Source organism: Caenorhabditis remanei, chromosome X (assembly GCF_010183535.1).
Source record: "Caenorhabditis remanei strain PX506 chromosome X, whole genome shotgun sequence".
Taxonomy (NCBI): domain Eukaryota; kingdom Metazoa; phylum Nematoda; class Chromadorea; order Rhabditida; family Rhabditidae; genus Caenorhabditis; species Caenorhabditis remanei.
In genome coordinates this window covers 5819620-5833950 of record NC_071333.1, presented here as the reverse complement: position 1 = coordinate 5833950, position 14331 = coordinate 5819620, and the positions used below count along the sequence as shown (strand labels likewise).

The 14331-nt window shown below is 37.9% G+C and overlaps 2 protein-coding genes across 2 annotated transcripts; both read left to right on the top strand.

Moving 5' to 3' along the window:
* Window positions 1-4262: 4262 nt before the first annotated feature.
* On the top strand, window positions 4263-11411 carry GCK72_023114 (uncharacterized protein; the record flags this gene model as incomplete). Its single annotated transcript, XM_053735242.1, has 6 exons — window positions 4263-4296; window positions 5923-6043; window positions 6970-7165; window positions 7268-7529; window positions 8229-8520; window positions 11180-11411. The coding sequence occupies 6 exons, from the start codon at window positions 4263-4265 to the stop codon at window positions 11409-11411; spliced, it is 1137 nt and encodes a 378-aa protein (XP_053578808.1).
* Window positions 11412-12821: 1410 nt separating this feature from the next.
* Window positions 12822-13195, top strand: GCK72_023113 (uncharacterized protein; the record flags this gene model as incomplete). The annotated part of the gene is made up of 2 exons (XM_053735241.1): window positions 12822-13014; window positions 13059-13195. 2 exons carry the CDS (start codon window positions 12822-12824, stop codon window positions 13193-13195), a joined length of 330 nt encoding a protein of 109 aa, XP_053578807.1.
* Window positions 13196-14331: the final 1136 nt, after the last annotated feature.

Below are 14331 nucleotides of genomic sequence, written 5' to 3'. Positions count from 1 at the left end.
TTAACAGAAGATAATCTGTAGAAACTTCACCATGATTCTGTTCTGAATGCGAGAGAGAATCTGCGTCTCGTTGTCTCTGATTGTCTTCGTCTCATTTTTTCTCCAAAAGGGTCTCGGAGAGACACTTTTAATACATAGGTCGTCATTTGTCGTTCTCTGAATTCTCCAATGTTTGCACACTCTCTTGCCTCACTCTTGTTGACGTGGTCGTCCTCTTCTCACTTTTTCTCTGATCGTCTAGCTTCGAGAGACTAAAAGTAATTTTCCCTGAATAATGACAATTTTTTCTTTCTAACAAATTTTGTTTCATCCTGCTTTATATAAAATTTAAAAAAAACATAAACTGTGGTCGAACAAAAAATTTGGATCTTTTCTGAAGCAGTAATTATGATCCGACTCAAACTAACTCGACACTGAAAAGACAGGTAAAATATATGTTCATTTGATTGAGTTGTTGCCAAAAATAAATTTCCAATCCTTGGCATTTAAGTTTTAGGACTCAATAACGACACGAAGCTTCCAAGAAAATTCCGTGTCGGGTCCAACGTTGACGCGTAATCACAGACCGGACTCCTTTTCTGTAGTCAATTCGATTTGACGCAATCAAAAAAGCGATTGTATACTCTGTTTGTCACTTGGTCGCGTGTAACTTCATACTGCTCAACCGGAAATGACTAAAAATTTGCGATCCCAGATTTTCAACCAGCGAAGTGTGGCTATGGATATTTCAATGAAGACATGTGAGTTGATAAATTATTATGCGATGTTATTCATTGTGGATGTTACAGAAAGAGCCAATGTCTTTCGACGTCCTCAAAACACCCACAAAGCAGTTGGAAAATTTTTGCACGATGTTTTCTTCGGAAAGAAATTGTCGACAAAGCGTTTTACGGGTTTGGTGGAATCAGTTGTATGAAGAAGATTTCTACTCAAAGAAGTTATCAAAAGTTATCTTCCTCCATGATTGCTGACTCTACAAAAAACAATGAACAATCTGATGCAAGATACACCCACAAATTAAACTAGAGATGAATGTAAGAAAAAGAAAAAAGAAAATTTTGTTTTCACTCGTAAAAACTCCTATATAGCATCAGTTTATCGCTTCCGGGTAGTTATGGCAGTAGTCTTTACGATCCAGAGCGTGTGACTGATGCTGCAGTGAGTATCTTTGATGTTGATTATTTAATCGCAAATTTTTGTGAACGAATGTTTCAATCAATTTTTTCAGTCACGAACCGCTGAAACCATGTGAATGCAATTCTACAGAGCCTCAACTCGTTCTAAGTTTTTCGTGTTTAGTTGTATTTTCATCTGACTTTGAAATATGTGTTTTCGTGTCTTAGTTTTCTTGGTTCGATTCAAGATCGAGATTTGATAAATCTTTTAATCAGCCGAAAACTCGAACATATTTCTTCCAATCAAAACGATTGAATTTATGTGCCTGCAATACCTCCATTTCAAGATCATTTGGTTGTCTTCTCCACGTTCTGAAATCTCCCCACTGGACACATGGTTTTAATTCCTAGCATCACTAACTCAGTTACACAAATCAGTCCTTTTTTTGATATGAAAGTGGCTTAATAATCACCAAATGTTATGAAACATACACTCAAGACTCAACTTAATATAACCGTATATTAACGTAGAAAAACCCTTGAAATTTTTTTGCTTCACAATTGTTCATTATTTCATACTTCGTAGCATGTTCAAAAACCTGTTTGAGATGTCTGCTGTCCAGAAGAGTCAACATCAAGTCATAATCAGAGCTGGGCAATTTTTTTGAATTCCTGTTTTGAATGTTTGATATCTTTGGTGAAAGTTGACCAATCTGTTCAAAACTTTCTCGGCTGTTTTTAGTTACCAATTCATACATTAGGTCACTCACTTTAGGGAACAAGGTTGCGCGGTCACGGTAAACTGAAAACGTGGTCAAATAATTTGCCCAGTCCTGGTCATAATCTGATCTGAAATCACAAGAAGTGTTAATGTTTCACTAACTGTTATCAACTCACATGTATATCCAAAAATGTGAAAATCCGTTTCAGTGCTGGAAATCAAAATTCAGGAAATTCAACAATGTTACATCACTTCCGGCTAATGTGTTGGCTTGGTTCCACAGATTGATTGCTTCAAAGCTGAATGTCATCTACTTCATGAAGCGTATGTTAACCCTGCATATTTTTTGGACAATTCCAATTTCAATTATTATTTTTACCAGAACAATTCTCATAAATATTTTCAAGGTCTTCTCCTTTGTATAACTTGCGTCAGCTCTGCAATTTGCATCTAACATTTATACTTTCTTCTTGAATACAGATTCCTCGCTTCAATTAATTGGTCCACCGTGTGTAATCAGAAATTTAGAAGTGATCTTTACTAATAATATTCAACAGAGTATGTCTGTCTATTTATTTGTTGCAAGCCAAAACTCCGTCCGTAGTGGACCGATTTGTATGAAACCTAGATAGATAGATTGGAAATTTCCCTTAGATGATGCCCGACCTTTCCTTTTTTCAAAAATATCAAATTTGACGTCTTCTGAAGACGATACCGATTTCAACAGTAAAAAGCGTTGAGAAAAGGTGTGTCCCGACAGGGTGGTAGAAAGCTCAAAATATCAACTCAGTGTTTCTTGACTGCATTCTCGAGAGCGCCCCGGCCGCGCGTATTTGGTGTAGCGGTCTGATGACTCTCACGCATGGGGTAGTGAGTTCGTTCACGCCAGGTCGGAAATGTTTTTTCGCTTTTTTGTTATGATAGAAAAATAGACAGCCAGTATATGAAAGTTGTAAATAACTTTGTTATAGTCGAGATTTCGTAGAATAAAGGGCGGAGTAGCTATCTTTCTGTTGACACTGTACACATCACTACAATTCTGTCATAATGGATGATTGAGTTCCGAATTTTTTTTAAATTACAATTTTACAAACACAGTCAAAAACTGATAGTAGTTAACAATAAGCCTTTCGTTCGAAGCTTCATGGGGAAGTCATACGGCATTGTCACCGATCGTTTAAAAACTCAAAAAGTGTTTTTTTAAGAACGTTGAAAATTTTTTTGTGAAGCACTTTCATGTACGAATGAGAAGGATTGAAATCAAAATAGACTGAATAAGGTGCTTCTTTAACTTTTGAACTTAGAAATATATAAAATAGTTTTAGTTTCGAAATATTCCAGAGAAGAGAGACGGCATCGCCGCCGAACAGTCCAAACTTTGGGAAGCAGAACTTTGTGGATCAAACCAAACTAAAAAGAAGATTTCCGTGTATATGAAACAAATCTTGAACGAATTTGGGAGAAGAAGGCGGCATCGCCGCCGATAAGTCAAAAACTTCAAAAGAATAATTTAAACGCAACATTTGAAGATGCGAATAGGAAATTTTCTTTTGGTGAGGGGTTTCTCAGACAAAAAACACATTTCCTGTATTTAGTACAATTAATTCCAAGATCCGGATGTCTCAACCATTAAATAAGCGACTAGGAACATAGAGCATGAAATGACACTACTCAAGAAGTGATGGTGATTTCTGAATAAATAACTTTGTCGTAGCTCAGTTATCTTCAAAAAAGAAACAAATTCTCGAATAAGGATTTGTCTAAATAAGGCCTTAGTTTGCTATATTCAGAGGAGGGAGGCGGCATCGCCGCCGATCAGTCAAAAGTTAAAACCTAATATTAGGAGGATTACCTGCTTTTGATGAAGGAAAAATAGAGTTATCAAGTTCCTGTTCTTCTAAAGTTATTTGTCGAAATCTTATCAGAAAAAGTATGTTTTAATTGTTCTCTCTGGAACGGGTTACTCAACTAATAAAATCTATCAACAGTCGTTATAGTCCAGAATAAAAGAGAATTCTGAGACCCCGACTGTTTGAACCATGTGAGAAGCGCCGCAGGCGCTGTAACACTTAGAAGGGTGGTGTTGAGAAGGAGGTTCAGTCGCCGTTAGGCGACGTGAACCGACTGGTAATTAAATTATTCATCAAATCAGTTTTTTCTACTGTTGAGTATGGGTCTTTCTTTAGCTCCTTTTTGTATGAAAACCCAGTTAGACTTCATCAAATCCAACAAAAAGTGCGGTTGTACTGCGGCTTTTTCAAAATGGGGAAAAAAAAAACGAAAACATGCTTTTTCTCATGCTGATCATTGCCTAGCAACGATAATTTTAAAACATGCTCTACTGTATCCTAGAACCTTGGTGGGAAGCTGAGAAAAAATTAGTTTTCAAATTTTTCATCCGAAAAAAGACGCAGGTATACTTCTTCATGAAAGATGGTTGCATAGCAACTACGAAAATTTGTAAGTCTGCTCCATTGTGTTTTAGAACAGCAGCGGGTGTTCGAAATGAATTTTTGTTTTCAGAAATATTTTTAGTTCTAGCATGTTGATGTTGTGTTGCTTCTCTTTGTTGTTTCCTGTAGTCATGGTTTTGTTATCGGTTTTCTTTCATTAGGAAACCACATTTTGATGAATGTGTTATATTTAACGTTGAGGCAGATTTTGTAGCTATCAAATCATGAAAGTGTTCCCCGTTGCAATCTCAGTGAACTGAACGATTGAACCAAAACGTTTCATGTTCTCCAAAGTGAAGACGAGTTCCATTTTGCGAATGACTTGGAGGCGCATCGCGTCCACACCTTCTGAATAATTCTGATAATTTTTAAACAATTAAGTTCTCCATTCCTCACATTTGGAGTAAATGTTTCCGCACAACTTGTAAGTATATCCAGGTTGATACACGACAGCGATGATGACCGGGTCTTTTGGTTCAGCGGACTTTTTCATTTCTGATAAGAACTTTTCAACAGTTTCTCTTGCCCCAGCCCGATAATAGAACCCAGAAATAAAAATTTTCCGACAAATCAGGATGTGGTCATTAGCAAATTGAGACGGCTGAACTTTTCATTCCGGTGCTTCACAATAAGGAAACTCCGCATCAAAATTGAATGCTCCGAGATCACATTGACAGTTAGATCTGAACTGGTGAATTTTATTAGGATTTCGGAATCATCTGGTGTTTCAATTCTGTTGTATGTAGAATCCTGTGCATCCTCGGAGTGTGAACCGTACTTGAAACTGTCCGGTAATTCATCCAGTGTTTTTGATTTTCATGAGTCGGATATCATCAGCCATCAGTTGATCAATCATTACTCTGGAAGGTTCCCAAGTGGCCGTAGATTGAGAGAAAATACAAGGAGAGACGTTAACAAGGAAGCCAACAAAATTTGATTCCGTATCCATAAATTATGGATTTCAAAAAAACTGGTCAAAATCTGAAAGTTTGTCAGTATATCCAAGATAGCTCACATTTCTATTTCTTTGAAAATGTATAAATAATCATTTGTTTGTTCTAAAAGAAAATGTGCATATTTCTCTGTACGTGAAGTGTCGTAAGATCTTCCACAGAAAGTGTTTGCGTAGAAAAACCCCGAGGAAAGATTTTTGTCTGTTTCTTTCCCTTCTCTTCTCTCTCTCTCGAGGCCCTCCGAGGGGCATTTTAATACATGTATAATATCTGCACTCTTCTCCCTATCGTAAGACATCTCGTCTTTCTCTCGCGTCTGATGTCCGTAGAACCTACACTATTTCCTAGGAGGCTGTTAGCATCTCTGCCTGGAGAGACTGCTGACGTCATCACGCACATTTCCCCATTTATTTATTTCTCCTTTCTGATTTAAGTTTTTAATATTTTTTATAACTTTTTTCAATATATTTTTTCTTGTTAATAATTTTTATAATAATTGAAAAAAAATTACAGAACACATATCAATGAAGGAATGGAATGTTTTTTAAAATCCAAAAAAACCTTTTTATGAACCTGGAGACTCAAACCACCATAACAATATCAAAGCAGGTAAATAATATTTCCACACAATTGAGTTGTTTGAAAAAATATGTACATAAATCTCGATTTATAAGTTGCAGGTCTTAATGATGACGATGAGGACGAAAAAGAGGATGAAGACGCGGAAGATGAGGAGACAGAAGACGTCGACGAAAAAGATAATGAGGTTGAAGACCGCAAGCTAGAATCCTTTGTCATCGAGTAAGTTCTTGATAAATCCAACAGAAAACCACTCTGAAAATTCGAGAGTCAAAGGCGAGAACTTAGGGCACGTCTTCTGAAAACCGTCCGTGTGAATCCGGCAAAGTGTCCAAGAGGTCTTCGGAAACCTCTCGTCGTTGACAATAGAGGTCATCTGAATTCCCGAACCGTTCATTTCAAATAGATTCCGACTAGAGATTTTAAGGCATTCGCACGGGGATCCGAGTTAAAAAAGAAGGCGTTTCTGAAGAGCCTGGAGCATTTGGACCATCTAGAGCGACGATTTATGACAAGAAGGGAAATCGATAAGATATCATCATACGGAGATGATGTTGAAGCTCACGAGATCATTTTTAATGATCTCAGAGACTGATTCAGACTCAAACATCGAAGACATCACTCCTGCCAACTTGACGTCTACACAACCACGCTCCGGACCCCGATAAAGCTCCATGACATCAACTGACTATTTAGCTCCTCACACTCCCCCGAAAAGACGAGAATCAGAAGAGCTACGTGTCGTGGAGGTCATTGAGATTATGGATGACGTCGAGGAGAACAAGATTCCGCCGGTAGAAATGGCTCTCAATTAGATTGACCAACGAATTCGAGGGCGTCTACAGTATGCAATGGAACTCATCAAAGGTGTGCGTGAGTGAGAACTTTTAGGCGATGTTTAGGTTCGAAATCTTGTAAAGAATATAGTTTTTAGTTAATACGCATCATCTGAAACTGTTGAAACGCGCTGCAGGTGCGCCAGTTAACCAAAACGTGCAATTTTTTTTCGATTTTACGTCTAAAACTGCTCAAAAGTCGAAGGTGTGCCAGTTAGTAAATTATTATTGAGGCTTGGCTTTTCAGCCGGTCCACAACTGAGAAATCGTCGTATGAAGAGGATGAAGACAACGGAGTCGACAAAGTTGAAGGACACATCTCTATATCGCCACTGCTATCGATGAAAGAGCTGTAGCTGAAGCTGATCTTGAGAATCCAACGGTTAGAGAAGCTACCAAAGAGCCAGGAGATGTTGAGAAGCCTCCACAAGACCTCGAGAAGATTCCAATTGACATCGAAAAAATTCGGAAAACTCCAGAAGCTCCAAAAGACGGTTTCGATAAAAATGTCAGGAAGAGGATGACGAGTTGATGAGAATTACAGAGAAAGTCACAACAAGCTCCGCCTCCACAAGTTCTTGCCACCCCAATAAATGACCTGAAAATAGAGAATGTACCCACTACAGCTGAAGCTCTGCCTCCAGAAGCCCTGATCACTCCAGTTGAAGCTCCAAAGGGGTTAGAATCATCAAAATCTCACAGAAATGGTCAAGAATTATCGAAAACAGCTTCAGAACCCTCGAAATCGGCTCCAAGAAATCCTCAGCCCACAATCGTGACACGAAGATCATCTCAAACTCTCTCCGAACATCAAAAAATACAGGAGCGACAGCTCCGCCCATTTCTGAAATGGTTCCAACGGAGAAATGAAAGTAAGCGAAGAAAGTGCCAGAAGTAAAAACTGATAGAGATCGGTGAAAAGAAGACGATCGGTCAGCACGATATCAACAAATCGGAATCTAATGCTGTTGATGAATACGTAGGAGCAGAATTTCTTGCAAGTCAGCGTCTCAGTAACCGACAACGACCAGATGTTGCTGATTTGGTTTATTCGGTAAGAGAAGTGACTAACAATCAACATATCGGGAAAAATTGATATCCGATTCGTCAAAGGCGTATTTTTTCGAAGTTAGATCTCGAAACTAACCCAAATCCACCCAAAATCCTCTTTACTTTAGCAAAAATTGAACTCTACCTGAATAACATAAACGTCAGTTCGAATTCAATTCAAATTCATTAAAAAAAATAGCCAATTCTCACTATCTCTGCAGTAAGGAAAAACTCGTCTGAGGTAGGCCAGACACTCAAGTCTTGAATTTCTGATTGATTTTTCAGTGATTTCGATCGAAATGTTCATTAAGCTTTTCAAAAAACTCGTTTCAAGGCACGCCAGGCTTTCATTTTTGCTGTATTTTGAGTTTTCGGCTGAAAATTGGAGAATTCAGTTTAAACCCGCATGTAAAGTGCCCCAATTCGAGAGAAAACTCATTAAAGGTACGCTAGACGTCATCTTTATCTTGTTTTTGATCAATTTTCTTACTTTTTCTCCTTCTATTTCCCTTTAATTTCAGATCAAAGTTCAACTCCACCAAGCTCTCGATCTAAAAGTGTCTGTGAACGTGTTGAAACGTCCAATGGTCGAGAACGGAATCATTCTTGGAGCCTCCATCCCACTGACGCCTTCAGACTCCCTCGACGTGATGATGGAAATCTTGAGAGAGACGTCTGCTGCTGGGTGGTACTCTACAGACAACAAATCGACGGGAATCTGACGCCATTGATGAATACGGAGGAGCAGAGCTTCTTGAAAGTCAGCGTCTCAGTGAGCGACAACGATCAGATGTTGCTGATTTTGTTTATTCGGTAAGAGAAGTGACTAAAAATCAGAATATCGGAAAAAAGTGATGTCCGATTCGTCTTAGGCACAGTTTTTCGAAGTTAGATCTCTAAACTAACCCAAATCCACCCAAAATCCTCTTATCTTTAGCAAAAATTGAACTCTACCTGAATAACATAAACGTCAGTTCAAATTCAATTCAAATTCATTGCCAGTTCTCACTATTTCTGTAGTTTGTAGTTTTTATCCCACATTTACATTTTCCCATTTTTTCAGCCGAATTCTTTTCCCTCCGCAATTGCATCGACTCAAAGCGGTGCGGCCGTCTCAACCGACCGACTCTTCGCCTAGTATCTTCCATCACGAAATTCAGAAGACGTCAACGATGACGACGACAAGGAGGAATCAGAGAAGACTACCGAGTTTTCTCATTTCCAGAAATCCACATAAATGCGTCATCTTTTCCTTATTTTACTATGCAAATCTTCGATTCAAAAATTCTAGACAGCCAACGTCACTCAATTGACGCCCGGAGAGATTCAGAAGGCGTGGCGTATCAGAAGTTTATGGATGGCGACGGGTATTATGAAGACGTCAAAGTTCATGGCGAGAACGGGTTGACGGAAGTGTTGAGTGTGACATTTAAACCGATTCAGAAGCAGATGATGATGATTGTACACCAGTTTTTGGGGCCGAGCCAAAGGTGTTGAAACGTAAGTTCTCAAAGAAAGGAAAATTAGTTTTCAGGTATTGTTCGTAAATTTTATCGTCAAAAATCATCCAAAGACACTTATCAAAACTGTGAATTTCCGGCTGTTGAAACCTGTTTTTACTAGAACTAGTTAGTAATCGCTTAGCCTCAATGAAGCTCTGCTGAGGCTAACTGACTACAAACTACAAAACTGGTTTAGGCTAAGAAATTTTGATTTTTGGCCAATTTTTCCTTGTTTCACAATCTCTAAATTGTCTCCGTTTTTTTCCAGACAAGTCAGTAATCTCAACGACATCGGTTGTCACCAAAATGACGCCTCAAGACGCTGAAAAATTCAAGAAAGAGATAGAATGACAGAAGACGGTTCTTCTCGTCAGAATCGATAATCCCACTTCATTTCATTACCAATTATGAACGCGTTGAAAAAGATCTCACCGCAGGTTTGTTTGTGAATGTTGGTCTCGAAAGATGACTTTGAAAAGGGAAAAGTTCCAGAAAAATCCCTAAGAACCGTTTCGCTGAGGCTAACTCAACTTTGTAGCTTTTAGTCAGTTAGCCTATGCAAACTTTACTGACTATACAAACTACAAAATACGCTTTTCCTCTATACAGTCGGTTTTCTGTGGTTTTCATCCGATTACAATTCGAAGAAAAAGAAATTTCAAAATTTGGTATGCCGTTAGCGCGTATTCCAATGTACATGTTAAACGGCAAATTTTAGCCCGATAACCTGAAAAGCGAACGCAAAATTGTACTGTGTAGTTGTCAAGACTAATCATTGCATTTACAAGCATCATCATTTTATTCACAGGTCGTCAAACTCCGTGAAATCTTCCTCTCCTCTAACATCGAACAATTTGTGGAGCCATCCGGAGTCTCCTAAGAAAATAGACAAAAATAGACAAAAACCCATCTGAAACTCGAAAACCCGATTTTACTGAGGCCAATCGAGAATACTAATTGTTTAACGTGTTTCTTCGTGGCGGACATTGAATTTCCTTCAACTTGGAGCTATGGAGAAATTTTTTGTCTTTTGCAGCATAAGTTATTCTAGAATAGAAAGAAGAGCCTTCAGAAACTGTGGCGACTCCTACTCCAGACGATTCTAATGAAAAAATATCGGACAAAACGATGCGGAAGCTTCTGGTAAGAAATTTAGTAAAATTATTTTTTCTCAAGTAGATTTATTTCAGATAAATCCCCAGATTTATAAAATTACAAAGTTCGAACTTTCAATTCGAAAGTAGAATAATAACAGATGAAAGTTTAAGGGTTGGAACTACACTGGACAAAAATACAGAGTGAACACAAACCTTCGATATGAATCAACCTGTTGATGATATAAAACAAATCAAATAAGACGGGGAACGTTGCGCCAAATACATAACCTGGAAAACAGGTTTTCTTGAAAGTATGTACTGACAGCTTGAACCTTGAATGTGATTGCAAATAGCTTATCAATGCGACTCAGAACTATGTATAAAAATAATGGGAAGTTCAATAACGTCTTGTGGCACTATTTTTTCATCTGTGCTCAAAAACGTAAGAAATGTGTTAATACGCTTACCAGCTCCTACTTAGGATCAGTTTATCAATCACGGATTGTTCTGGCAGTAGCTTTTACAATCCGGATCGTGTGACTGATACTACAGTGAGTACCGTTAAAACTGGGATAAAAGGAAATGTTAAAATTGAAAATTTTCTCTAATAGAAGGTCAGTCGATTCTTTTTTGTTGTTTAATGTTTCCAATTTTATTTCTTTGGTAACCAAAGGTCCCCGTCATAAGTGCGCCAGATTGAGAGCTTCTAGGCGATGATTGGGTTTAAAATATTTTTACAAATGTAGTTTTTAGTCACTAAAATAGCTCAAAAGGGTTTCTGTCACTGATCCTTACCAAAAATGTGTCTAATTGTAAGGTGTGCCAGCTAGTAAACTTTTGTAATCTGTAGTCACTGAATTCCTATTTTTGCAGCACCATCCATCACCGACACCACGAAGCTTCCATTCAAAATCTGACGTCTTCAGATCGATACGCCAGCGAAGAAACGAGCGGTCCACCGTTGACATCGAAACGGCTTCAGGATCTTCAAAATTGGCTTTGCCCACAATCGTGGCAAGAAGATCATCTTGAACTCTCTCCGAAGCAGCACGAGAGCATCGAAAACCAATTTAGAAGTCACTGCCTCGTCGTCAGAAGCATCTAAAGCACCGACGTTATCTGAAACGGATCCGGAATCTTTTTTCGAGGCACCAGTTGTCTGAAAGCTGGGACAAATGAAGGCGATTATGATCGAAGCGCTGCGAAGACCGAGAGGACGAGAGATTAAACGAGTAATCAAACAAATTGGAATGAAGAAAGCACAGGCGAAGGCCACGGAGAGAAGGAAAAACGTGTGAATAAGGTGAGAATCATGGAGGAAATCACATTTTTCCCCTCTTCTTTCCAACCGCACTATTCACGAAGACGTTCCGGCCACTGCGCAGGCACAAATAATGCAAAACGAGATGAATGGTAAACGCCTAAATTCCGACAGGAAGTAATAACTGAAATTGAAGATTTTAGCCAATTCAAATTGGCAAAATGATTGTGCAGAATTGGAACTCCGGATAACATCAAACTCCGATGTAACTCAATAAACACTGTTTTTCGAGAAGAAATAGTCGCCGTACAAATTCATTATTCCATCGATGTGCCTGAAATGTTTGTTGACCTTACTAGGTGAAACATGTGTCAATGCGTTAATGCTTCTGTATTGTATCAGTTTATCGATCACGGATCGTTCTGGTAGTAGTTTTTACAATCCGGATCATGTGACCGATATCACAGATACTCTTTTTTCAATTAAATGATAGCAACTTTTTTAAAATAGTCTTCTAATAAAAAGTATTTTACAAACTAATTGAACGATTTGCAATTCATTCACTTGTTCAAAATGTATATATTCTGTTCTCTTTATACAACCAACAACTTTTCAGACTCATTTCGACGATTCTCAATGACAAGTCGTGTTGCCTAGCAACTCCTCTAGTTCAAAACATGCTCTATTGCACTTCGTAACTATAGCGGGAACCCCAAAAACATTATTTTTCAAATTTTTATCCAAAAAAGGTGGCGACCATGATAAATTTCAATCTCTTTTCTATTTTGCTGTTCTTCAACACTGTAGCGGGAATTTAAAGCAAATGTCATTTGTGTATAACGTATATGCTTTTTTGTATTAAAAGTTATTGCAGAAAATGTGAACCTTAGTTTTTAGGTAAAAAATCACATATTTTGTCAGATATGCAGCAAGATCTATATGTTTTATTATTGCATGATTGTAATGAGGACATGTTGAATATGAAAATCTTTTGCTCTCTTGATCATCTGACTCGACACTATTCTGTAGTTGTTTATGAAAAGTCATAACTCCTTTCATCGAAATATTTTATGATTGCTTTGATGATGACTTTGTGAGTTTTTAATAGTTTGCGTAGTTCATAGCTCAATAAATTTTTGGTATAAAAACAGTGCTAGATGAAAGAAAAGTCAGTTGTCTTCTATTCGAAGCTTCATTCTGTGTTCAATGTGAAAGTTGATGTGTTTTCTTGGTCTTCTGTTCTCCATCTGCGGAATGGCCCGTGCTGACGATGACCAACCTCGTTATTTTGGATATACCGGCGATGGTGTGGCGAAGGATTTTGAATTCGGTGCTCAATTCATCCAAACGATGAGAAACATCATCGATTCAAAGAACCCAGAAGTTATTGGGACACTGTTCCAACCCGATTTCGTGATTGTTGGTTGCAACGGCACATACTCGAAAGGTGGATAAATTTGATTATTACTATTATCAATTATCTGATTTCAGAAAAGCTGATTCAATACTTGGTTCTGATCCATCTCGCGTCCCACCACTCCTACAACCACTGTCAAACTTGTTTTCAACAGAATGGAACAAAAACTGCAATCTGCTCGTATCACAAGCTGCAAAAAGACTCTTGTTGAAACGAATGAGTCCATCGCTGATCAGCTCATCAATGAAGAAGGGCAAAAACCTGTGGATCTCAGCCGCCTGGGACCAACACATTTCTAAACTCTTTGTTTTGTGGTTAAAAATAAATTGTTGTTTTTGTTGCAATTCTACCGTAAAAAAAGATTTATGATTAGTTCAAAATGTGAAAATTTTGAAGTCAGAAATCGGACATTCCAAAGTATTCGAAATTAAGCTGGTTATAGAGTTCAGATTGAAGCAGTGGGAACCGGCTAATCCAGTTCAGCAGTGAGACGGAGCGAAATTCCCAAACATCATCTCCGGGAAAGAGTGACTCGCCTCAAGCCCTATTCTTACATGCAAATGAACTGCGAGATGGATTTGCAGAATTAGTTGTTTTTTGGTACAATGCAGTACTTGGTCTTACTAAGGAAACCCTGAAGCCATAGACTTTTGTGACCACTCGGTACAGAAAAATACATGCGTCACTGTACGTGAAGTTAAGTTTGTTCTGTCTTAAAGTAATTTGTGTTTCGACTGCAGGTAATTGGGAGTGCACTCACTAATCGGTATTTTAGATGTGATCAGTGATGGATCCATGCATAATTCACTGGATCTACATTTCCTATTTCATATTTTGAAGGATGGGAATTTCTAACGTATACTGAAGATCCAGATACATACACAGAAAAGTACTAGCCAAAACCTTTCTTGCTTATCTTAAATTATGAATAGATACACAGTTCAAGTCTATGCTGACATTTTATTTTGTTACTCTGATCTCAATAAAATATTGTTTAAATGATAAGCAAAGAATTCTTGATTCATATTTTTAGATTTTTTCAGATCTTCAAAGTTTGTTACAATTCAAGTTAGTGTTATACTGAAATCAAGTTTTGATTGCTTCATGAACATTTTTCATTCTATACATCAATAGAGAGCTTCAGTTAGTAAAACATCCGGCCAACAGGATGATTCATTCATAACTAGGCAGTCAATTAGTTTGAACAGAATGCATTTAGACATCTTATCACGTTAGTGGTTGTAAATCCAGATAAACATTTTCCTTATTATTTCATAATTCTCTCTTCCGTGTTTTCAAGCATAAAATTGAATCACGTGACAACATTAGTGACTCATACATGTTTTG